The sequence below is a fragment of the Ixodes scapularis genome, unplaced genomic scaffold (assembly GCF_016920785.2).
Source record: "Ixodes scapularis isolate PalLabHiFi unplaced genomic scaffold, ASM1692078v2 PGA_scaffold0__279_contigs__length_252992795, whole genome shotgun sequence".
Classification (NCBI taxonomy): domain Eukaryota; kingdom Metazoa; phylum Arthropoda; class Arachnida; order Ixodida; family Ixodidae; genus Ixodes; species Ixodes scapularis.
This window is the reverse complement of record NW_024609835.1, coordinates 92012645-92038695: the sequence shown is the minus strand read 5'-3', so window position 1 is coordinate 92038695 and position 26051 is coordinate 92012645. Positions and strand designations below refer to the sequence as shown.

Genomic DNA, 26051 nt, shown 5'->3' with positions numbered 1-26051 from the left:
GCTAGCGGTCGTTGAGCGGTTGGTCTCTGTGAGCGATCAATCACGTGATCCATTGGCGTGCGCTGCGGAGTAAATCGAGCGAAACGCTCAAAGCGGCACCGCTTTCAGAGCATCTGTCCTCGCTTTTTAACTGTTTCGGTTCCCATTCCATCTTGCTGAAAGCAAGATAGCATGGGAACCGAAACTTCAACTTCCGATCGGAACTTCATGCTTTGACAAAAATTGTGAGTGTTTACTGCTGAATTAAAAGTGACCCTGACATTAGGACACAATTCACTTTTTCTTGCAGTTATGTAAACCCTATGAAAAAAAAATCAACTAAAAGTGCTTGTCGGAACCGTAGGATGCAATTAAGCAATACCAAACACGTATGCCGTAAAGTGATCGTCATCTCCCAAGGCGATTTCCCATTCCGGAGTATTTGGTGTATTTTATAGTAGGGTACGTTTTTGGTGCTAGTTGGTTCATCTTAGTAAAGCTTATAAAATAGTGCAAAAAAGACAAGGACAAGAAGTACAGAGGACAGGCGCTAACTTTCAAGTAGTTTTATTAAGGAAAAATGAACGTATATATACACACGACAGGCAAAGCAGCACCACGGAAAAGTTTATTATTTTTTTACCTGATCACTAAAAAACTGAAATTCATTCCAATGAAGTACAATAGAAGTGTCGCTGACACATGCCGTCCCACTTTTTTTGATAAATAAAACTTCCAATAGTTCTCGAGCGACCGTCTCTCGGCTTTTTTCTAGTCTCCTTATCTGCTCAAGTCCCGGAACACAGCCACATGTGTTGCAATGTATTGGCAAATGCGAGTCATATTTATTTTTTACTGATAATGCGTGCTGATCAATGACCGAGCACAGGAGCACGCATTATCAGTAAATAATAAATGTGGCTCGCATTTGCCAATACATTGCGACACGTGTGGCTGTGTTCCGTGACTTCAGCAGATAAGGAAGAAGCCGAGAGACGGTCGCTCGAGAGCTATTGGAAGCTTTCTTTATCAAAAAAAGTGGGACGGCATGTGTCAGCGACACTTCTATTGTACTTCATTGTAATGAATTTCAGTTTTTGAGTGATCGGGTAAAAACTTAACTTTTACGTGGTGCTGCTCTGCCTGTCGTGTGTATATAAATGTTTACTTTTCCTGAATAAAACTAGTTGAAAGCTAGCGCCTGACCTGCATACTTCTTGTCCTTGTCTTTTTGGTGCCATTTGATATCTCTTACTTTGTGTATTGTCTTCGGGTTACTTTAATTACATTACAGAGACCACACATTGAAAGAACGACACTAGCTCTTCATCCGAATAGGCGCGCACAACGTCTTCGACGTCACACGATATCTTGGGCCTCTTCGCCGGCAAGGCGGAAGACTCGGCAAACACTTCGCCGAGAACGGCTGCCTCGTCGTCCCTCCAGCTGGAGCTAAGCTGGTATCTACGTCGCTGCAGCTAATTTCGCTGTCACTGCCCTTTATTAGACCTCCTCAAATAAACTGCAAAGATGTCGTCGCCGCAGTATGCTCGAGCGAGTCGTTCATGACGAGAGGAAGGAAAGCAAGCACAGCAAGAGAGCCCACCCAGCAATCGAAACAAAAAAGCCGCTAAACTCCTTCACTCCCCCGCGGGAACGTTGATAACAAAACTGAAATATTGCCAGTGACTACAGGTCGTACTCCTCCGAAAAAGGCTGTGCTGAGAACCACTCCGGACCACTCGACGCGCTCCGCCACTTTCCCACAGATTGGTTAGAGCCGCTCGGCGAGCGCCCCAACGGCTCCAGATCTACAAGCAGCAGACGGAGAGATTGCTCGCAAATCGCGAGGAGAACAAGAATCCGCTCAGCAAGCGCGTGCGGGGAATACGGCTATACGACCGTGCTATCGTTGCTAGCATGCAACTCACTAATAGCAAGTGAAATTCACGGCAACATGGCGGGGCACGGCGACAGCGTTGAAGTTGTTGATCTTGGGACAACCCCGATGGGTTCCCCGACAATCTCACCAGCCTAACCCATCACAGTCTTTGAAAAACTTGCTCGCGCATTCTCCGCTGCTCCTCAACACGAAAAAGCAGGTTCCGCGAACGAAAAACCGGATGCGCATCGTCAAGTGGCGCGAGCGAACACGTGACCCTCCTCTCCTTTATCGGCTTCTGATTGGTGGAACGCACCGCAACGCTTTAGAAAGTTTTGCGAGACTCTAAACGCTGGCGTCGCGCTACCATATGTTGCGGGACGGCGCGTGCCCCCCCCCCCCCCCCCCCCCCCCCCTAGGCCGGCACCCCCAAGGTCGGAAAAGAAAATTTAGAAAGATAAATTGGTGGATCTTTAGGGAATGCTTCAGCATGCCCCTTGACCTATCCCAATACCCAATAAATCTCTTACTATCTAGATTATGGAACAATAATTCTAACTGGAAATATTATTGGAAACCCGAAATCCAGTCTAAAGACTTGAAATCCAGATATAATCCAATACGATTTCTTTTTTTCATAATCCAGATAGCGAAAAGTTATATTGACTCTCACGGTAGGATGGGAAACGCCACGCACGTCCCGTTTTGCGAAACGCTAACATTGACCCCGTAACAAACCCAAAAGAGGCTGCAAAACATTGAGGATGCAAATTATAAAGCCAAAACAGAGAAGACAGGGTCCAGCGTAAGCGTTTCCCAAAACGGGACGTGTGTCACTTTTGCCAGGTGTCATGTTAAAGCATTCCCTAAGTATGCACCAATGGATATTCCTTTTATTCATTTTTGTCCAGCGATATTCACCTTTTTTGTTATTGTGTTACTGCAGATCAGACAGTCGTCAAGGTAACATTCAAGCTGAAAAAGAAGTCCCGTGTGACCTTCAGCAACGATGATGATTGTCCACCCGAAGAAGTGATTAAAGAGGAGGTAAGGATACTGTCACCAGTGAAAGGCAGAGAAAACAGTAGATACTTCAATAATGCAAAATGGGTCAACAACTCAAAAGAACGGTATAAATACTTTCAAAGAAAAGCATGCGTGAGTAAGGCGGGAACGTAGTATAAAGTGCGTAAACAAAAAAAGAACGCAACTAGCAAACGTCTCGTCTTTTATTTATTTTTTTTTTTTTGGGGGGGGGGGGGAGTAGAACTGCAGATGCAGGTAGATATCCAGCAAGGAATGACTGACTTTCGGGAAAGAGGGAAGGCAAGTCAATCATCTGTACAGTATAGCAATATAAGGTGCTGAAAACTTCCCGGTCGTCCAATCCGGTTCATAAATTCGCCTCAAAGTAGGCAATACCCAAACAGCGCTCGGAAAAACCAAGCTCAAGAAATTTTTTTCTGGAAATGACCGATCTCGGTAATTCGCGAATGAGTATCAAATATAATATTTAATGAATAATATTATTGTGTCATAAAAAGTTATAGTAAAATAACGACACATCCACAAAGGTGTGTAGAAACTTCACACTTCAGAATGTCTGCAATATCTGCCTTTATTTAAATAAACCGGTTATTGAAGTTGTATCGCTATGTTAAATTTAACAGTGTGAATGCTTTCTTTCATTGCAACTTTTACCTTTTTTTTTTTATTTCGGTGTTCCCCCAGGAGTCTTGTTCTCAGCATCAATATTAAACTAAAATGCCATAAATATGGTAAATTTGGAAAAAAAACATGCGTCATGAGGGCTAAATTAAAAAGAGCGAATGTTAGAATCAGATACCAACGCTCTCAAGCGCAACATGCTTCATGTATGTCAAACAATGTGAACATTAATTCTCGGGCTTTTATTTTCTTATCTTTTTTAAGGGCTTCACCACTCATGCTTAAATTTTATTTTCAGGTAGAAAAGCCAATCCAAGACAAAACTATAATTAGCGTGGTCAACATAACATGCTGGTAAGTGCGTCCGAATTTCATATTTAAGATATTTGTGGAATGAAAACAATAATGATTTCTACCGTTCACGTGAATGACGTATTTTGAAAAACAGAAACGTCAAACGGATACGGCATGCCAATAAATATCAGACTCTCAGCAACCATAATTACGTTTATCAAAAGCTCGTGATACGCTTATGGCGAATACGATTTACAATGTGTCGAGGCTTACTTCAAGTCCTATAATTTACAGATTGACTACTCTTATCAGCTCGCAAAAAACGCCGAAGACAGAGAAGGCTGCTTGCGTATAAGAATAGTTCCGAGGGTGAAATGTTGCCGAGTATTGTTTCTACAGGTATTGTTTCTGCCGGTATAGTATTCATTCCGCCGCCGTAGATGTAGACGCGGACGCCTCACGGTCCCATCGCAGGAAGTACAAAACGAGCACAGATGAACTCCGAAGGGCAACTGACGCGCCGGGGGCAGCGCGCTATGTCATGCTTTGGCGCTATGTTATGCTGCGCTCTGGCGGTGAAATCGCGATCCCACACTGCACAGGCAAGGCGTCTCCGCCGGCTTCATGGCTTCCGTGACGAAGCTTCTGCGTTGCTGTGCCTTTCTTTATCTTTTATTTCTGAAACACGTCCCCTTTGACCGCAAGCGGCACGTGCTTGAAGACATTTTAGTGGCCATCTTTCGGGCACAACGCCGACGCCGCCTTTTCCCGTAATGGGACATATGGCGCTTTCGCCTTAAAGGACACATGCAAAGGAAAAATCTTTTTCTTTTAAACAGTCTAGATGGAAGAAAGGATATTATTATAAAACGAATTTAGAACGAAGAAAAAATATTTAGAGCGATATTTACGGCGCAAACCGAATTTGTAGTTGGCGCCTGCGGGAGCCGCCGCTGGTCACGTGGTATGCCCGCGCGCCGCCGCGCTGCGTCGCCATCGCCGCAAAGTCACGCCGCCACCGCACGATGAGCGTTGTGTGACGGCGCTTCAATGCGTTTCTCCGCGCCACCGTTGCCACCGCCGCACAAGTTCGTTTGCTTCGGGGCGCCGCCGTCGTCATCTGACCGCCGCACAGGTCACTCAAGCCTGCTTGCGCTTTTTCAGGAGTTTCCTTTGGGCTCTAAAAGTTACTTATTAATCTTAGTTTTTTTTTGTTATGCTTCAAACAAAGATGAATAAGTTACTTTTAGAGGCCATATGAAGCTTCCGAAAGAGCGCAAGCACCACGTGATAAATAAGGGCCAGTCACGTGAAAAATACGGGCCACTTTTCCGCGGCGCCCGCGGGCGCCAACTACAAATTTGTATAGCGCCGTAAATATAGCTCTAATTTTTTTTTCTTCGTTGTAAATCGTTTTATAATATCCTTTTTCCATCTAAGCTGTTTAAAAATATGTTTTTTTTTTCCTTTGCATGTTTCCTTTAAGAAAGAGAGCCTCCTGAACCTATACATTATCATGATTCATAACTGTATGCCAACTGACAGCATGGGGAAAAACATAAAACGGTTCCTTTCTTTTACCTGAATTTCTCAACGTATGGTCGTACATAAAACGTACGACCATGCGTTTCACGTACGTAAAACCTACGTGCTACGCGCGATTTTTTATAAAAATAATGACAACATATTAAAACTGCGCGTTACACGTAGTACACCTTTGCGCTACGCTGCAATTGATATAGTAGAGAGAAGTAAAACAAATTATTTCGTATGATCACGCAAACTTAGTCACTGACAGCAAAAGAAACATTTCTTTTGTTGCTGCGTCTCGCATCGTCATTGGTTTTTCGGCGTTTTTTTATCGGCTGATTCCTTGATTTGATTGGATGTAGAGAGTCAATAAAACACTCGGAAGTCGCCGCACCCTGCGTGTCTTCAGCCATCAGCGACGATAGATGCTTACATTTGTGTCATTTATATACTAGCGATACGTACGCAATGCCTTATTAATCCTGATTTATTTCTTATTTTACAGCAATACGATGTTTCACTCACCACCTTATACTAGGATATTGCTCCCAAGCGTTTCAGTACGGCATGAGCCCTGTTTTCATTCACCTTGCTCGAACCGCGCAATTAGATTTGAAGCAAGATCTGACAAAGTGCTAGTTACAAAGAAAAATACCGCATGTTTAATAAACTGAATGCACGGCCCTGCATAGGCGGAAAATAATGGTGACTATTTTTGTATCTTTGTTTGGATGCTCATTTCTATACGAATGTTTCAGGCAAGGAGAGGTGACAATGAACGTTGTGATTGAGAAGAACGTTGACTGTAACATTGCGGACACTGTAAAAGACACACTGGAGAAACGGCTCTTCAATTTAGGAGAGTATGTTCTGCAAAAGGATGAAATCAGAAGTACGTGGACGCCATTTTCTTTTCTGCAGTGTGAAGCCGGGGCCACACTTATTATATATCATATAAAATACAGTCTGCATACAGGTTTGAACGCGCGTCACCGCGAGATTCGTACCTTCGAATGCCGCATGGCAATGGCACGCGGCATTCGAACCACCAATATTGCGGTGACTCGTGTTTGCAGACTGTCTTTCGCATGATATATGAGCCTCGTGACCCCGGCTTAAGGGTCCTACTGCATCTGCTGTCCCGTGAAGCATTTGGGAGAGCCAAGCTGCAATCTACAGTGAGAGAGAGTAAGAGCACGTTGACTGACGGCTTTTAAATTATATTTTGACCTGATAAAGAATGTCTACTCTGTGACACTGGGTGTAACGTATCACGTCTTACGTCATGCTCAGCATCGCAGCGCATGTATTTAGCCTGGTCATTTGACGAGTCCCTTCGCAGATTGCAGCAATTGAATTTCCCGAGTGCTTTACAGTAAACTACAGGTTTCCCTACACTTAATAATCGAAGTGCCGGCTTTTTTTAATCCAAGTCTACCTGAAATTACTCCATCAGTGCCATTGAGCAGCTGTGCACAAGAAGCGCAGACGGTCGCATGGAATAGCAGACGACGTCTGTTGATTAAACCATCGGACAGCGCTCTTGTTTCGTCTGCAAACACTTCGTGTTATGCTTGCGCCGTGTCGCGGTTGGAGACGATAATCTGGCATCTCCCGCTTGGATGTCGCGGCGGCCGATTCAAAATTTTCGAGAGAGCCTGTCACGAAACGCGCATTTAGAGTGAAAGTCATTCATGACTTGCAAACAACTTAGACCTCTAAAATGATTGTAACATATGGGTTCGTTGCCGTAGTTCATTCAGAGATATAAATGGATTAAATTGAGTCACTCTTAACTTAATAAAAATGGCGTTTGGATAGAATTCTTGAAAACTTGAGTTACTATCAGGGACTCTGAGATTAAAAAAAAGCTGACACTTGGATTATTATGAGCGGGAAACCTTTAGGCGCGCTCTATATTTCCAGTAACGATTTTGTCAGTAACCATGAGTGCGTCAGGAACCAACTTTACAAAATTACTCTAATAATTCGCCCAATCAATGAACATCAATGAGCTTTTGATGTCTTAAGCTAGAATTATGTATTACTTTATAATACTTTTAACGTCAAACATGGTGCTGTGCAATTAAAACTTATTTATGGCCAATTTGTCTGGGCCCGCACCGCACCCGTCCAGTGCAGTAAACTCTTTCCACTTTGTACACGAAAGGCTGGCGGGGAGAGAAGGGCGCTTCCCTCTCGCCTCTAGCCTTCCGTGTACCACGAACCGCACTGCACCGGTGCGATGCGGGCCCAGACGAATTGGCCATTAGTTTGACTTTAAAAAAATACAAGGTCGACATCTCGTAAACCCTGAGATGGGGAACGATAAAAAAACGGACGAACACAACAAAATCTCAAACGCAGCTGAAGTTTTATTGATAGGAGCATACCAATAAATATACTTTTACACAAAAGGAAAAGAGAAAGGGCAAAAAACTCAAAAGCAAAAACAAGACGGCCAACGCGTTCACCCCAGACGGCCTAAGCCACTTCCCGGCTCCAACAAGCCCCGGAAAGGGAGCCGACCACTCGAACAACAACAACCCCACGGTCGCCACACATGGTGACCTCCAAACCGCTAAAGCCTAATCCCCAAATTTCTTACTCGAAGCAAACGCTTCCCGGTCCCCCCCCCCCCCCCCCCCCCGCCTTTTTCAAGGTTTCCAAAGCTCCCCTCATACAAGCAAAAACTCTTTCATTCGATCAGTGATTACCAAGGACGGCTGGCTGACACAATTCCCCCGCTCGCGAATGCATAAAGTCTCCTTAATTAGCCTTCTAAACAATTCTTTTTCGTTACACAACACAGAAGTTTTTTTCCAAAGAGGGGAACAAAAATTACAAGAACTAACATGATTAACCAATTCAGAATTCTGCGCCAAATTCTTTACACACCTTTTATGCTCCGCAAGTCGGTCATTCAAACAACGCCCCGTCTGACCAACATAACACAATCCACAGTCAAAGGGGATCTTGTAGACTACCTCTGTGACACAGGAGACTGAGGGATCTCTGTGTTTTTTCCCGCAACATCCCTCACGTCTGAAGGAAAACGGAGTAAGCCTGTCTAAACGGAAGTCCGTCCTAAAAACTACATTAACGTTAAACTTCGCACCCAAGGCTTTTAGGCTATGAGAAAAACCATGAAAATAAGGAATTACAGCAAGGGTTCTACCTTGAACCCTCTCAGCGGTCACCGACGCGCGTACAAGCAGTCTACGTGCACTAGAAACGATAAAATCCAATCTATAACCCGCTGACAGTAGACGTTTGGTTTGAACGTCGAAAGCGTTACCAACACAATGAGAACAAGATTTTTTCAGTGCACTGCCAATTAATGATCTCACCACCCCCCCTTTTACCAGTTTAGAATGAGCACTCCATCTAGAAAGAACCTTCTTTGCGGTTTCCCTACCATAAGACCAACAAAGCCCCCCTTTATTAAATAGTTGCAAAACTATTTAATAAACTATTTAACATTATTAAACTTTTATATACGCTTGAACAAATATCGTGATGTTCAATGATAAAGGCTTTTCATATAAATATGCTGCAAAGCAATTCATTTTGAGAATATATGTTGTCAAGACAATTTTGCACGTCTCATTTCCCATACCACTGAACCATTGTGTCCCTACGTGAGTTGTATAACCTTCAGCTGACGCCCAAATGTAATGTTTCAGCAACTCTAGTGAACCATTGCGAAATGGGGCTCTCAACACTAGGAAAGAGACTTGGCGGATTAAAGTGCATACAGAGAAATAATGCGTATGCGCTAGTTTGCGACACTGCTAGAGCCATTCCTGTCGGAAACATGAATGTTTCTGGATTTGAAGTGGAACTTTGTCAAGGTATGTCCGTCTCAGCCTCAGCTACCTTAGTTGCAGAAACGTAGCTTCCTTTTCATTTAAGACGTGTAGTTAATTATAACCTGTAACTTTGACGCTAACATGTAATGCTGACACAATATTAGTCATGTTGCGATAACATAGGCTCCTCCGTTCCTCAAGAAAATCATTCGTAATGTGAGTCATCTGGTATAACAAATCAAAGTCAAGGCCACAAATATTAAGCAGCAGGCCTGGGCAAAAAGTGCATTGTTAATTTAGGAAAATCTAGACTTTTTCTTCACAGACTTTTTGGTTCCTACTTTCTTAACCAAAAAGAGTAATATATCTGCTACTTAACAAAAACGTTCCCCAACGTGGCTGTAAATTTTGAGACTGTGGTGAAACAAAATATAAAATAGTAAGAGGCAGAGCAAATAGATCACGGGCGGGGCTTAGCGGGCTGCGACCTCCACATTCTGCACCTAAATTGCGTCTATCTGCGTAAATATTGCTCAGAAGAAAATATTTTTCGTATCTTTTATACGTTTTAGAAAAACAAATTAATTGAAGCTAATATTTAAGTTTACTATACTGTTGAATACAGACCAGCTCACCTGCACTTTCAGCATTTTTGCGTCCTACAGGCTTGCTGCTTATTCTTTTAAACGCTTTTCATATAAATATCGTGCAAAGCAATGTCTTTGGAGAATATGTGATATCAATACATTTTTTCATATAAATATCGTGAAGTGTGGACATTTCAAGATTCAGATAATAACTGCCTCTTCCTTCTTTGCGCCTATCTTATTGACTTCCAAGTGGCATTGGAAGTGTTCTGTCTGCGCATGACCTATGAATGCTCTTCAGGTTTGTCACCCCCGGCGGTGACAAACACAGGAAGAGAAGGGCGAGTGACTCATTTGTTATCGGAGTCTGGGTAATCTATTCATTGTACGGTGGCAATGTGCAATCCTTTCCATCGAAAGGGCAATCAGCAGACAATAGGAAAAGCTCAGGGTTTACATTGAGGGCCCAAAAATATCAATATTTTGTTCTTTTTTCGCTTGTGTTTAGGAACCGTGTTTAGAAAGCTTGTTCCATATTAAACAGAAAAAATCATATATTTACACAGTTTACAACTTCATTTCTAAACGGATTGTTCATAGTCCGGATTGTGGGTTTCTGTATTACCCACCCATTTTTTTTTTTCTTTGTTAGTTTTTGTTTGATTGTTTATAAAATGGAGTGCTTATTTGCTTGGGTTTATGATGGTGGAATATGAATGTCTTAGCTTTTGTGTACCTACCCCAAATATTCGTTACTCTTCAAAAAAAAGGTTTGAGGTCTCTCGTAACTGTCCCTTGACTAACAAAATTGAAATAGAAGTCGCGGCAATAATCGTCTATTCCCAATAGGCAACTCCTTAATGCGATAAACATTTGAGACCCAAGAAAATTGCAATGCATCCATCCGTATAATTATTACAATGGTCCTTCCAAAACTATGTCTTTATTTTACGCTCTACGTGCGTCAATTGTTTGGTGCTATTTCAGTTTAACTGAACACAACGACGTTGCTCTAATCGGTTGTCCTTCTAGTACAAAATACGGAGTTGGTTGCTTTCGGTTCAATTATCAGCTCTCAATTAAAAACGAATCGAAGTCAATATATCATAAGCACAGAAGGTACGTAGCTGTGTATCGTAAATAATTGCAAGCTCATGAACCGGCTAAAAAACTAAAATCCAGAAAATTGAAAAAAATGCAAATATCCGTTGAACGATGTTGTTACTCTATATTTAAAGAAAATCACGTCAAATAGTTTCACTGTTTGATTAACCCACTAACGCCTCTTAGGGAGCGCGGTTAGTACTTTGCAAGCAGAATTTAATCGCCTCAAGAAAGCTGCGTTAGCAGAGCTGATGTAGAGTTAACGTGGAATGGACTTACCTTATTAATGTTTTCATAATTGTTCTTCTCAAATACTAAATAACCGTAAAATTAAATATCCATATAGTTCTCATATTTCGCCGACAAAAAAAACAAAAAAAAAAAACTCTGCTCTATGGTCTTTCATTCACAACTAAGTTTTATGTCATGCTCTCAGCGTTATTTAACGTATTCCTTTTTGTTGTATTCAGATAAACCCTGCACTGAGTACTGCAGTGAACATGAAAACAAGGAGTGCGTGCATCAAACCTGTCTCTGCAAACGAGGGTTTCGGCTTGATAATGACACTTGTGTCTGTAAGTATAATTTGTCCATATTTTATTATATTTATGTGAGAATACGTGCTTTCTGAATTTAGCCTAATTGCGGGTAGAATCAGAAAATGATCAATGAGTTTGAAAGAGTGCACCGACCTTTATCTCCGAAGTTATAAAGATGCGTAAAATGCAATCTTTCAAGAGCAATCGTTTCAACCTGTCTAGAATGCAGTAAAGAGATTTTACGGAGAGTGAGCAAAAACGTATTACTTATGTTCCCCGCTAAATGTAGAAAGGAAATAGCGAAAAAAATAGTCACGTGAAGTTAACACCTTGACGTCACGTCATGTGATCGTGTCAAGTGATGAAAAGCGGTGTGACGTCACATGATATCAATATCACACTTAAATATAACGGGTAAATTTACGTCACTTGAACTGACGCCATGGGGTGGCGTTACGTGACGGGATATAATTGTGTGAAGTCGTGGCATCACGTCGTGCTACGACTGAAGAGACGAAAATATTCTGTAGAAAAATTGATCAAAGTAGAAGAGGTAAACTTACAAGCGCTAAATGACAACGGACAATTCAGTTACGAACCAACTAGCTCACACCGCCTCTTCAGTCGGTAGTCAATTAGCCCACATCGCCACTTTTATATGATACTAGGACGTCAGGCGACGTTAATTTTTCCTCAATTGTGGCAGAAAAAATTGAGTCATTTAATCATACGTCATAATGTCGTCATGTTGTCATGTGACATCAATTTCATGTCTAAACGTATCAAGGAAATACACCAATGAATGACGAGACTAATTTCATATAAAAAAATTCCATAATTAAAAAACAATTGCATGGTTGGTGGGGCAGCTTAACCAATGAGACGGGCACCTATGCATAGACCACTCTTAAAAGCAGGTTAAGCCACCTTTGAAAATTTTATCATGGTGAATTTCACTCAGCATTTACCAACCAGCACTTTTCTCATAAACATTACTTTCATTTAGTTTTTTTTGTATTATACTATCACAACCATATTTACATATCCGGAAAATCTAAATTATGTTTTTCACTCTTTATAAGACTCCTAAACTGCTCTAAAAATGTATTCAGGAATTCGGCGTGTTTTATGTCAAATATCATCAGGCTGATCAGTTAACGAATTCTACAAAAAATAACATAAGCTGCTACAAGAAACTCGAGAAGAAAAGTAAAAGCAGCGGATCAGGTTTATCATGTTTCCGATGATGACAACGATAACTTAGTGAAATTGGGGGAGGCGAGGGGTGTTAGGCTAGATAAGTGCAACAATGAAGTGTCTGCGGATTTCTAAACCCAGACACAATGTTTATTTTCTTGTGAAGGAAAATACGGACAAACCGAAATATCCCTTATGAATATAAAATAAATATATTTCATACGTGGATGTCTCGAAGAGCAGCCCATTCCAGATGTTAATTTATATCTGGTAGTAAACCAATTACACGCAGATGATGGGTAACATTGCCGCTCGCGGCGCCAGAACTTTTATGAATTCGTCCTATTTTCTTGTTCACGAAAGCGTCTGTGAATTCTCATGCCGAACGCTTGACGCTCGAACCTTCTGGTCCGAAGGATCGAGAAGCCAACTCACACTGGATAAAGAGCTGCGCGGGAGCTTGTATAGTCAGTCTCGCTCTCGCTTGCTGTTACGCCGCAAAATCGCGGCCTGCTTTTCAACTGCCTCGACGATCGTTTTTTATTTTGTTTGGCACAAGTTCGCACCATTAGACTATCAGTTTGAAATGAGATTTTCGCCGCCTCTGCTCTTGTTATTCATGACAATATACAGCACTTAGCGCTTACACGCGAACTGTAGCCACTCCGTACTGGTTGCTCCATATATCCAACTCTCCCGAAAATAATTCGCAAACTCATTGCCTCAAAAAAAAAAGCGTTTTGACATTCAGATCTCACTTTTGCCTGTCACGTTATGTTTCGTGAACTACCGGTTATACAGAGCTAACAGCATCAAGCGACCACCGTCGGTGAGCTAACGAAGTCTTCCATAGAACAGCGCCACCTCCTTGCTTGCGCCAAGCGCACGGAAGCTGCGCCTCTGCCCGACTGCGTACCTTAGAGCGCAGTTCTTAGGCGGCCGTTTCCGGCTTGAGCGGCGTCGCCGTCGGCGTACCCGCAAGGTTACGTGACTTCCCCCAGGGTCACGTGACCCCTCCAAGTCACGTGACCACCCAGGTCACGTGACCCCCCAAGTCACGTGACCCCCCAGGCCACGTGACCCCCCCAGGCCACGTGACCCCCAGGTCACGTGACACCCAGGTCACGTTACTCCCCAAGTCACATGACCCCCAGGGCACGTGACCCCCAGGTCACGTGACCCCCTCCCCCGAAATCTCGTGACCGCCCCCCCCCCCCCCCCCGAGGTCACGTGACCGCCTGAGGTCACGAGACCCCCCTGAGGTCACGTGACCCCCAGGTCACGTGACCGCCTGAGGTGACGTTACCACCCCGAGGTCACGTGACCCCCTAAGGTCAGGTGACCCCCTGAGGTCACGTGACTCCCTCCCCCGAGGCCACGTGACCCCCTGACGTCACGCGACCCCCTGAAGTCACGTGACCCCCTCCCCCGAGGTCACGTGACCCCCCTGACGTCACACGACCCCCCCTGAGGTCACGTAACCTTAAGGAGTCACCTATCCCTCAGTACGCTTCCATCTTCCTCCTTAAGAGCTGCGGTCCAACCGGCGTTACAGTCAATTGTAAACGGCTTTCATTTTTTTTACTTATGCTCTCTCCCTTTTGCAGTCGAATCGCTTTCCAACCAAAACTCTAACCCTCATTACCATCATTCCAAGTAATTCAGTAATTCATTCATACACTGCTTTTGGTTTTCGACCCAGTCAAATTTAGACATCGTTTTGGCCGCTCACAAGCAGAACATCGATATTTCTTTATTGTTGCTAAATATCTCTCGGTATCACCCTAACATATTAATACAAAAAAAAAAACATTTTCAGAAAGAAAAAATATAAAATTTATATAAGAATTTTGCGTGCATGGTGACGGCAATAGTGAGGTGGTGCGCTCCTTGACTGCTCTGTTACTTCAACCCGGGCTTGTACTTTGGCATTTTATCTTTTTCTTCCGTTGATCCCGAGCGAGGAGGACTGCCAACCGGAAAATCAGGCGCATGTTTTAGCCCCGTGCGTGCAATATGTTTTTTCTCGATATGCAGACGATGTTTAGCTTGTTTTATTGCGCCCTTCAGCAACCTTTTAGACAGTGTAAAGTATGCATGTCGGAGTCGTCAGTGGCCATTTATCTGCGGGTTTTAAACAAAATATAAAGACACATTTGTTCGATAGAATTCTTGTAAAAAATGACTTTCTAGACAAAGCAAAAAAGGATAAAATATTCAAGGATGATGGTGTGTAAAAAAAACGTGTTTTTTCTTATGGAGTGAAAATAGTTGCGCATGGTATATCACAATGAAAGTATAACATTCGACCTAAATTTAAAAAAAAAGTCGCATAAACACAAAGTAATAACTGAGCCCCATTAATATGGGCAGGCAGTTAATGTTTAGAGAATAACCTTTGGTAACGTTTCCGAATAATATAAAATGTATATAAAAAATGGGGTACATAACGTGTGTCTTAGCTTTACATGCAAAGCTAACCGCATATTAAATCATCACACTTTTTCTGTCTTTTTTCTTTTTTGCTTCAGTGTTTTTGTTAAGTTTTTGGTTATTTTCGTCCAGTGAATGAACACTTCAGACATCCTGGTTCAAATAACGTATAGTATATTGTCACGAATAAAAACAGCAGGTAAATGTGGAACTGAAAACACACGTTTGATAAGGCTATCTGGTGTTCTCAAATTAAAACGAGAAAGAACCGTATACATTGTCAGATCGCGACGAAAGATGGACTGTGCTGATGTTGCCAGTTTCAACCTTTTCTAGATATTGCGTAGTCTGGAAAATTATGCGCAAGATCAAGCGATATGTCACAGGATTGTGCAAAAAAGGTTCCATTAGGAGAACTATACAGCTGTGCTCTCGCTTGGGAGCCGGGAGCGATGCCAACTTGGCCATGCATGCGGCAATATGATGCCATTACTTCGTTAGTGTACTCTCTCAGTGCTCTTAAATATTCTTCTGCTAAAAGCGAGACACCAGACACTCAAAAGTGCAAATAAAATTGTTCACGTTCACCATTAAGCGAAAAAAACTCCATAATTCGGGAGTCTTATATAAAATAAGAGTCCCGAATTTCAACTAATACGAAATTTCAACTCTGACACCGCTTTTTATGTAATGTTTGGTTTATCCACGAACAGATTAGTCTCCTGTAGAAAGGAAGGAGTGCAGTCCTTGGAAAAAGTTGTGATCACAGTTATGACAAGGGCTGCTCCAATGTTCTCTAGAGTGAAATATTACCAAACGTTTTCTGTAATTTAAACCAGACTCTTTATGGTGTGAGTTTAAAACACGGAAAATGCTCGAAGAGACAAAACACGATGGTTAACGAAAGCTGTGTTCAACAACAGGAAATAACCACATCTGATCCTACCAAGGCAGACAAATCAAACGCACATCAAAAAGAAACAGAAAAGATAAGAAACACAGCAGCCCACTTTACGTTGCGTTGCCCCCATGTTGAACGTGGACAGCGAACCTGGCATAAATAAATACAAATTTATGCTATTTTTACAACCATGTGAAATCCACCGGCTTCGAAAATAACCTGGAAAAAATATGCGTCACTATTTTTAACAATAACGACGTCTCGAACAGCTTGTCTGTGTCGTCTAGGCATATTCTTTAAACAATTTATAGTACTGGTGCCGTCAGCATGGTATAGACACCGCGGTTTAATCCGTTCTACAGAATATTGAAATAAACTTTTTTATGACATATGCTTTTATTAAGTTTAGAATCATGCTTTCGACTGCATCATGAACTGAAGAAGCTCGATATTTTTTTTTTTTAAGTCCACAGCTCTTATGGGCATGTTAGGAAGTTTTGTATCAGTATAACCCGCTGATTTTCACCACCTAACAAGGCGAGCCCACCAATTACATCCGGGCCTGATGTCAAACCCTAAGGTTTCCACTTATTGAAGGCCTACTTGATTGTCGTGTGTTAAGACACTAAGAAAATTGTTTCTAAGTAATACTTTCGGAGTAATTGTTCTACGTGACAACCAAGAACCATGGCGATACCAATAATAGAAAGTGAAAGCGAAATCACTATTTAGGTTAGTGACTATTCAAGAAAGTAGGCATAATAGTAGTTCCTTTACTCTCATCCCATATTTTCGTCAGACTTATTGTAATACCATAGCGGACAATACGAGTTGAAACAGTCCATCGTGCTTTTTTAGAGTACCGGCCAGTTATTAAGATACCGCTGAGGTCCCAACAAGGAGTGGAAGGCGAAGTTAAGCTTTCATTTTTGGGTCTCTGACAAGACAAAAGTTAATTGAGATTCTAGGGCCGAAAACCCAGAAAAAGGCTTGATCGGCTGTTTTATTATTGTATTGCCAGCGCGCGTACGTACCTACTCTCGTAGGTATTATTTGTATAATACTAACCGTACATCCTACGGACATAAACAACAGGGCATGTAGAGGTAAAAATCCTGACTGCTAGAGAAGAGGACTTCCCAAAATCCTCACAATAAAAAACTGAAATCTGCATCATTTATCTAGGAATTATTTTGTTGCCCCCACAGTTTCTGAACAGACATACTTCCAAATGTTGCGCCAAGATTAAAACACATTCATTTTCTTTGTCGTTAGAATTATACATCACAGTTGCTCTGAATACGAATAAAATGTGCAATGCGTTTGTTTACATTATAGCTGTGTGTACACTAAACGTTTGCAAAAATGGAGGCACCTGCAAGCCAGACGCCGCTGTCGACTTTACGTGCACGTAAGTGTTCCTCTGTTTCTGTGGAAGTATGAAAAACGTGTCCACTGTAGTATCTAAGCAACATTTTATTGATCGAAAATTAAACTAAATTGTTCACATTTGTCTAACCGATGGACCTGCATGTATCTTATGATTTCAACAAATATAATTTAGTTACGTATACATTCTGCTAAAGAAGCGTACAATTTCAACCTTATGAATACGATTGGCTACATTGCTTTGCAAATGTAGTTTAATTAGAATTACAACAACTGTGTTTTAAAAGTAGTAAAGCGTATGATCCACCGTGGCCCGAGAAAGCATTTGGACTAGACCGAAACGTAATACATTAGTCTCAAGGGACTTTGGCCGGGGATTTTGAAAAATTCGTATTATCCCGAAATTTGGGTGAACTTTAATTATATGCTTGTGATTCTAGCGTATAATTAGTAGGTAGAAAATATCAGTCATAACTTTATGCATCACTTTCAGAAAGTAATGAAAACACTTCACAATAAGTTTTGTATCGAGGGTACGATTCTTTACAAATGTAAATCTGAAAGCATTTTTCCGCCCTAAGATGTGCGCTTTTCTTTTCTGACTCCTGAATATTTGTTTTACGCCTGTTAACATCCGTCACATTGCATGCCTTCGTTTGTCCACTTCGTTAATAATGCGAAAACTGTAACTGCCCCTCGGAGCGAGCCGACGTCATGAGCTTTGAAGGCGCACCAAAAACCGCTCCAAACGACAGCTAAATTCCCCTCTCCCAATGGAGCGAGGTGAAGCCGCGATCTGAAGCCACGCTGAAAGCCACGCAAAACGGCAAAGAAATGAAACCGCCATATGAAGCCTCCCAGCTTTGAAGCCGCATAAAAAGCCGCGTAAAACTGCAGCGAAATGAAGCCGAAATCTGAGGGATGCAGCCGCCGCGCGTCAGTTTCGAGGTGCGCCACCTGATGGCGCTGTGTACCCGCGCCGCCAGCGCGCCGGTAGAAGGAATCGGATGGCGGCGGTGCCAGCCCGCCCGGGCAGACTCCAGAGCGGCGGCACGGCCGATGTCACCGCGGCGCGGCCAATTCACGAGGGCGCGCTCAAGAACGGAATTCCTGCTTTCGCATTCACAACTCAAAAGAAGTGCTTAGGTGTACCTCGAGCCTTATGCTCATGAGTTCTTTTGGTATTCTGAAACACCACTAAGATTGTTTAGTGTTCTTTTTAGCACTGATGTTCGAAATAAGCATGATATCGCTGTGTTATATTCACCAAGAGCATGAAGAGGACAGGGTTTACCCTTCGGACGACCGGCCTCCAGCAAACGCTTGTTGCCTGGCGCCGCGCTTTGGTTGCACGTGCAGGCCCAAAGCTCATGAGACTGTCATTAAAGGTAGAAAGCTCGCGCTGGATGAGGGGGAAGTTAAGCTTCTCAGTGGCGTTTTCATCCTGTTAGTGACTCAGCTAGGCACGAAACGCATGCGTTCAAAGCTTAAACTTTTAATCAATCTCGACATAGCCTACACAATCCATAAAAAAATATTCATGTGCGCACAAAAATCAAATTATTTTTATTATTTACTTTTAAGGGAAGTACGCTCGCTTTGAATAGGACATTTTCGTGCCGCTCAAGGTGTGCTGAAACTTCAGCAGTTTCCCAACTTTTAAAGACAGAGGATCCCGAGGAAGTAGAGCTGAGCCCCCCGTCTGGTCGCCATTTTGGTTTACGGAATGACCAGTTTCTCGCTGACCTTTGCATTTTTTGTGACTGAATTTCAATTCCCGGTGGCAAATTGCTTTATAAAGAAGTGTCTTGTATAGGGAGATTTTGTTATCAACACACTGGCGAAACAAGCGCACATCTTCGCAACCGCTACCATATGCGATGTCGCTGCTTGGCGGCATTGAAAAAATTATCTCCCTATTTCTAAGTGCGCAACAAAAATAATTGCGAGAGTAAAACATATAAAATAGCGCAACAGGAACAAGGACAAGAAGTAAACAGGACAGGCGCTAACTTTCAACTAGTTTTATTCTGGAAAATCGAACACATATATACACACGACAGGCAAAGCAGCTCCACGTAAAAGTTGATTAATTTTTCACCCGATCATTCAAAAACTGATATTCATTACAATAAAGAACAATAGAAGTGTCGCTGACACATGCCGTCCCACTTTTTTTGATAAAGAAAGCTTCCAATAGCTCTCGAGCGACCGTCTCTCGGCTTCTTCCTAGTATCCGCATCTCCTGTTTACTTCTTGTCCTTGTTCCTGTTGCGCTATTTTATATGTTTTACTAAGATGAACCAACTAGCCCAACAACGTACCTTACTAAACTAATTGCGAGAGATCCGTGGGGATAAGCACAATTGATAAGTTGATGTCATACAGAGAGCCAAAAAGCTTCAGTTGACAACGAACGCTTTCAGTACAGCTACGCTCTATGGCGATTGTGGCGCATTGGTATATAACGATCCTGTAGAAGCTTTAAAGATTTTAAGGAACCAAAATGGCGATTGCTATGGCAAAGAAGACAGACCAGCCAATTGCCTTCCCTGGTTCTTAGTCGTCTGTATGTTAGTATATGTTTGTGTTCGACTAGAATGGAGAGAATGCAATGACGATACTTTCCCAGGATCCAACTCCCTTAGCTAAGGTGTGCGCTCACGGTCGGTGCCCTGGCACAGCTTTGGCGTTTCACAGACCTTTGTGTTGGCAGAACGGCAATGAGGCAGATGCTAACTCTATTTTCTTTTGTCACTATTTCTAGCGGAAAAATGAAAAGTAGTTTCAATTGTCGTCAATATTTTCCAAAGACCCAGGCAAACAGTAATTAAATAACAAATATAATTATTCTTTGTCAAGAGTAATGGATTACAATTGCAATTTACTTAAAAAAGTAATTAAAGCTCAGTAATTAAATTACTCATTTTAAATACTACTCTTGTGTGCTAGCAACTTTTTCACTAAAAAAAAAACAAGAACATTTCAACATCTTGCTAAATTTGAAGTTACATATTTAAATATCAGTTTTACAATAACTAAAACGCTTAAAACAAAACTTCCCTTTTATAAACTTTCATCAGAAGGAGTGGACATCAATAAATTGTTTATCATTATTCTGTTTTGTCTAAGTATTCAAAACCACCACTTACATTTTTGTTTAACTCAACAGCTTCCCATAGAAATTGGAAGGAATTCATGGAGAGAACAAACTTTCCGGTTTCGAGTAATAGTATATAAATTGTGACCTTTAAATGCCTCGATCGTAGCATCTAGGACGGGATTTTGGTATTTGTCGCAACATGCTGTTACCATTGAATAGGAAAACAAAGCCAGAGTATAAAATCGGAGTAATACAGTATCACAGAGGTCACATCTTATTATCGTTGAAATTTTAAATTTACAAATAATTTTACAACCATGCTGTCTATACGTACCACATCTGACCTTGCTTTCTTTTTGATCGAGAAATATAAGGTATTATTTGCCATCTTTCTATGTTAATGACCCACATAACCTGAATATAACATTAGCCAGATTAAATTGTAGACCTAATACTGGTTGGGATATTTATTGGAATGTTGCGCAGTATTAAAAAAAAACAGTGTCCTCAAATATACTTTTATTTTATTAGAAATTCTTAAGTTATCATCAAAGAAATGTATCAAAAACAAGTCAAAAGGAAGACACCAATTAATGCAACAATTAAAATTTCAATATCTTGTTTGAATTTATTTTTTGCTCAAAAATTAAACTCTTCGGTTTGTTCATAGCGAGGTTTTTTGATGCAAGAAAATTAATATTTCGCCAGTCGAAGCAAACCGTTTGAAATAGTAATATATCTTAAGGAAGGATTGCAAATCAAGCTCATATTTGGAATATTCATATTGATGTAAGGATACTAATTTAATATATATTTTGAAACGATGTTTTCTGATCTTTGATATCTGCAGTGATGATATTTAGCATAAATATCCGGCACATCTAGTGTCTCTGCTTTTAATTTGATAAGTTTTTTTTTTTTTTTTCATAGAGGGTAAGAAACGCTGGACGAGGACTTTTTTCACTATATATTTGTGAGGCTCGGCGGACATTACATGAGGGAATAATCATCACCTCAAGTTGACAAATTAACCAAAATCTGTTGGTGGACTTTCTAGTTATTGCTTTTATGGGTCATGATTTTATTGCAATATTGACGGGACGTGTATTAGAAGCCAAAGTAATTTTAAAGTTTGCTTAAATATAATTGTTTTTCAGTAATTAATATAAACCAAAGTTCTCCTCTTTTCGCGCTAGTAAAAATAGCACTCAAAAGAGCGCCGAAATCCCTGCACACGATAGGAACTTTTAGAATAGCGTACGTTAGTGCGTTGCGTCCTCAAAGATTAGCGTCGTCGCCAGTGCGCATGCCTCGTACGCTAACCTCGTGTTGCGTTTTGCGTGCGCTATTTTAGCGCATGCTATTTGTCAAAATTGCGTGCGTACGCAGAATCGTTGCGCTCCTCCAAGAAGCATTTGCGATACGCGAGAAGTTTTGGCTGAAGCCAAGACGAGCAGAATTTAAAAATGGAGGCTCCCAGGACAGCGGCAGCGACCGCCTTGGCGGTTGCCGCGTGCGAAACGTCGGCGGAATCCCTACGGCTGTGGTTGTCAGTACAGTACGATATTGCAGCCCTACTGGTGGATCGCGTTAAAAACAGTTGGAAGATCCAGAAAAGGGTGGGCAGCGATCGCAAGCAACTTGCTGCTTGCGACGTGAGCACGTATCTCGTCCAAGGGACGGTGTGGGAAGTTCAGCACACAACACCTCTCCCTAAGTCAACGCAATCGGAGACGACGGGTCATAGAATTTCGTGGTTAAAATAAAAATGGTTAATCTATCTTGGTGGCTTTACAAACGCGAGAGGCGAGATGCTCGGGTTTTTGGCGTCGTAACGGAGCAACGCTATTCTAAAACTCTCCTGCTCTGTGAGCTCTAACGCAAGCGTCGCCGTGGGCTAAAATTGTATACGCGATTTTAAAACTTCCTAATGACGCTTGGATGAGTGATGTCGTTGTTACATTTACGCCGTCACTACCTCCAAGGCGGTCCTTGCAGGGTGCGCCGACGACACAAGTGACGACGTGACCGAAACCACAACGTCACTCTTCCAAGCGTCATTGTAGGCTCGAATTTCTGCGTTTTTTAGGCTTGCAATTTTTGATTGAGGAAAACAAAAATCGAACATTAATGCAATACTATCATACGAAACACAACATTTGAAGAAATTATTTAAATTGCTCAGGTCTCTCATGGTAATTGTCGTCAAAACAGCAATTCCAACCTTGCCTTAAAAACCGAAAATTAACAGCTAATTTACAAATTGCAGCTAATTAGTCAACTTAGCATGACTATTATCGATTCATATAATTCCCACTGAGCCTGATAAATGAGTGGTTGAGTGGTGAAGACGGCACTCGCCCAACTGACAGCCCATTTGTTTCGAGATAAAATCAAATTAAAATTAAAAACTTTGCAAATAAGTGACTATGCGGCACGCGGTTATGATATAACTGTAATAGATTAGTTTATAATATAACTATACAGTATGAGTTTACGATATGCCTATAGCGCATGAATTTAGGATAAATTTATCCGGTGTGGGTTTATGATCTAAATATTTCGGTTGAATTGATATAACTATCCACTAAATAGACAGTTTTCCTTCAATGTTCCGAACCGATTTCTTCACATAAACTATTTTGGGTAAGATATTTTATTTGGATATAGCTGCAAATAAGGCCAGTGTGAAGAGCTCAAATTAATCACGATATGTGTTAATACGCTTGGCAGGATCTTTGAACAATAAAGTTCGAACTAGCGTAATCTTTATGATAGCGGAGTATTTTTTTCCTTCGAGATATTGTAAATTACACTTCTGCATACTACCCTTGAAGCCATAGGCTAATAAAATATTAGAGTCAGAAATAGACATCATTTCGTTGATTAAAGTGACGCTGGTGTTTTTTTTTTTTTTTGCAATTTCATTTTTAGGTGTCCACCAACATTTAAGGGACCACTATGCGAGGAAGAAAACAAGGAAGTTTGGTGTAAGTTTTAATCCTTGAAAGCATAAACTTTCAGCAATTCTACCTATAAATCCCAATGAAACATTGGATTTAGCCCTAATTTTAATCGAACATTCAATTAGACTGTTGTTATCGGCTCGTTTCCTTTTTCTTTTTTTTTTTTTTGGTTTTTGGGGGCTAACTTATTAATGTATAAATCATTGCCCTGAACTTGCACTTCGTGCTCAGGCATTCGGAATTTTTTGTGCAGTTTCAATTTATAATTAATATTAGGTATCAACGTCCATTACTGCAGTACAATGATATAAGGATTTCAGTGTTGAGGATGTAAAATCCACAGATTTTGAATGATTCTAGACAAAATCAATATATTTAAACATGAGACATTTCACGAAAGTGTGAGGAATTTAACCGCCTTCATTAGTTATGCAGATAGTAATCGGCGGTTATGTAAACTCTAATGTTTGCTACATGTACTTTCAAATTTTTTGTCCTTTTAATTAAAAAACGAATTTAAAAAGTATCTATTATACTTTAGCACAAAACTGGCTTATTGCATTTCACTCATGATTTTTGTAGCTGCCACATTGAACACTGTAATCATTGGAGTGGTGCTGTCGGCACTTCTTCTGATCTGCTTGGTTTTGACAGGAAGCATAATTTTGAGGTAAGGCGCCTTGCTCAGCCGCGTTCGCAATATGCAACGGGGATTTTAGAGCAACGTCTATTTCACTTTATTCACAATTTTGTTTTACATTCTTTACAATAAACATTAGGGCACTGTAATCCCATGCCACTAATTATAGTTGATATCAATTATAAATACGCTGCTGTTCACACCCCCGTCTGGTCTCAGCTGGTGTCCAACACCCGTTCGAAGTTCATTTGAGAACTAAAATGCAAACATCTCTACGTAAAACAAATATTTCAGTTACTTCCCATCCAAGCTCAAAACGTACTGTATCTATGATGCTTGTGTAGTGAATGTCACCGGCTATTATTACTCTGCCACTGTTTCTAGTAGAGGTGCGGTCAACAATTAAACTATTCTAGCAGCAATGTCGTAATGTTCTAAGTTTGCAAGGTAAATATATTCGAATAGTCATAAGGCAATACAGAGTATATTGGCTCTTCTCTGTGCATTTTTTTATAAAACAAAAAATTCATATATGTTAATTTATTGCGGTCATTATTGCACCATAGCTAACTTATGCAATACCAGGTGTGTTGGTGGCCTGCTCACCCGTCAGCGCAGGCACGTAGACAAAGGGGGGGGGGGGGGGGCACGTGGCCTGGGCCCCCCCGGAAATCTTCATTTTTGCTGGGACCTCCTCTCCCCCTCCCCCTCATACAGTCTTTTGTCATGGGCGCCCCCCCCCCCCCTCCCCCCGGAACAAAATCCTTGCTACGTGCCCGCGTCAGCATAAGTACAGTTTCCGAGGTTTAAGGTACAAGAAAAAGATGCACACGAATATGTCTTTCAAATATTCATTTCAGCAAGAAGTTGACGCTTACCAGAAACTGAAATCCGCGAAACATGACAAAAAAGTAAATTGCGAATTGTCGCCCTCCCCCCTTCTTTTTTTTACTATTTATTAAGAAAGCATCCAAAAGCTTGAACAGACTTTGTTAGAACTCTGAAGAGGCATATGCACGAAAGTAAACTATATTCAGAATAACCTGGTGTTTTTTTTTTGTTTTGTCTTTTGTTTCTACGATCTGTGAGAAAACAATACGGCATATTGTTGCATATTATCTACCATGTACAACCCATTGCAGTTCGGCACATCTCATATTATTTGTATGTTTTTATTCAACAGCTTTATTGTTAATTTATTCACAGAGTGAGCCCAAAGCAAACTGGATTGGGTTTCACGGAGGCATGTTTTTTTTAGCATTAGTAAATATTATTGCTAACTTCCTATGTAATTTTTTTTTCGCGCGACAAGATTGTTATGCTTTGTCCTGAAGTGACCTGAGTTTAATTATCACGAATGTTTTTTTTAGTTTTTTTTTTAACATCGAGTACTATAAAAATTGCGAAATTATTTATTTCCTGGAGTTTTGCTCCAAACCGCCTATTATCACTTTTGTTCGGACAGGTTGAAGAAAAAGAATCAAATACTGACCAAAAACTGCAAAATGTGAGTCCGAACTATTGTTACATTACACAAAATAAATTGGCAGTTGCGTTTATTTTAACCCACTTTCTTCTTCAGGCGGTCGAATGGAGGAGAGTGATGCAAGATTTCGTCTGACCTCACCACACGAATGCGCCAGCATCTGACCATTAGCACCACGCATAATCGTCACTGAGATCTTGCACTAAACAATTGTCATCACTACAACATCATCTGAGCAAGCTTTCATTTTGAAATTTCGAAATATGATCACAGGAATTTATACGTCCGTCGTAAATGAAGCCACAAAGAACGTTGTTAAATATTATCATATGTACGAAGCTAGAGTAGCCTTTCGCTTTTAGCACTCATAAATCTCCTTATTTAGAATATTAAATAAACACATCTGCATGCCGAGTAACACTTCTGCACCTAGTCATCCGCAATATTAATTTGGTGCATCAATAAAAAATATTCAGTGTGTCTAGAAGTTTTATTTTATTGTCCCTCAATGTCCGACTTCACGCAAAAAATATTTGCTGGA

The 26051-nt window shown here is 41.2% G+C and overlaps 1 protein-coding gene across 1 annotated transcript in view; it reads left to right on the top strand.

Moving 5' to 3' along the window:
- The window catches only part of LOC115330220 (mucin-19-like), a 60947-nt gene extending 35404 nt beyond the window's left edge, over positions 1–25543 (top strand). Inside the window, exons 5-13 of the mRNA XM_040215147.1 lie at positions 2808–2908; positions 3828–3883; positions 6112–6245; positions 9040–9207; positions 11327–11431; positions 17265–17337; positions 23353–23408; positions 23967–24054; positions 25490–25543. Coding sequence (XP_040071081.1) covers positions 2808–2908; positions 3828–3883; positions 6112–6245; positions 9040–9207; positions 11327–11431; positions 17265–17337; positions 23353–23408; positions 23967–24054; positions 25490–25535 — 827 coding nt within the window. The 3' untranslated portion in view covers positions 25536–25543. The remainder of the gene's footprint in view (positions 1–2807; positions 2909–3827; positions 3884–6111; positions 6246–9039; positions 9208–11326; positions 11432–17264; positions 17338–23352; positions 23409–23966; positions 24055–25489) is intronic.
- The last annotated feature ends 508 nt before the right edge of the window (positions 25544–26051 follow it).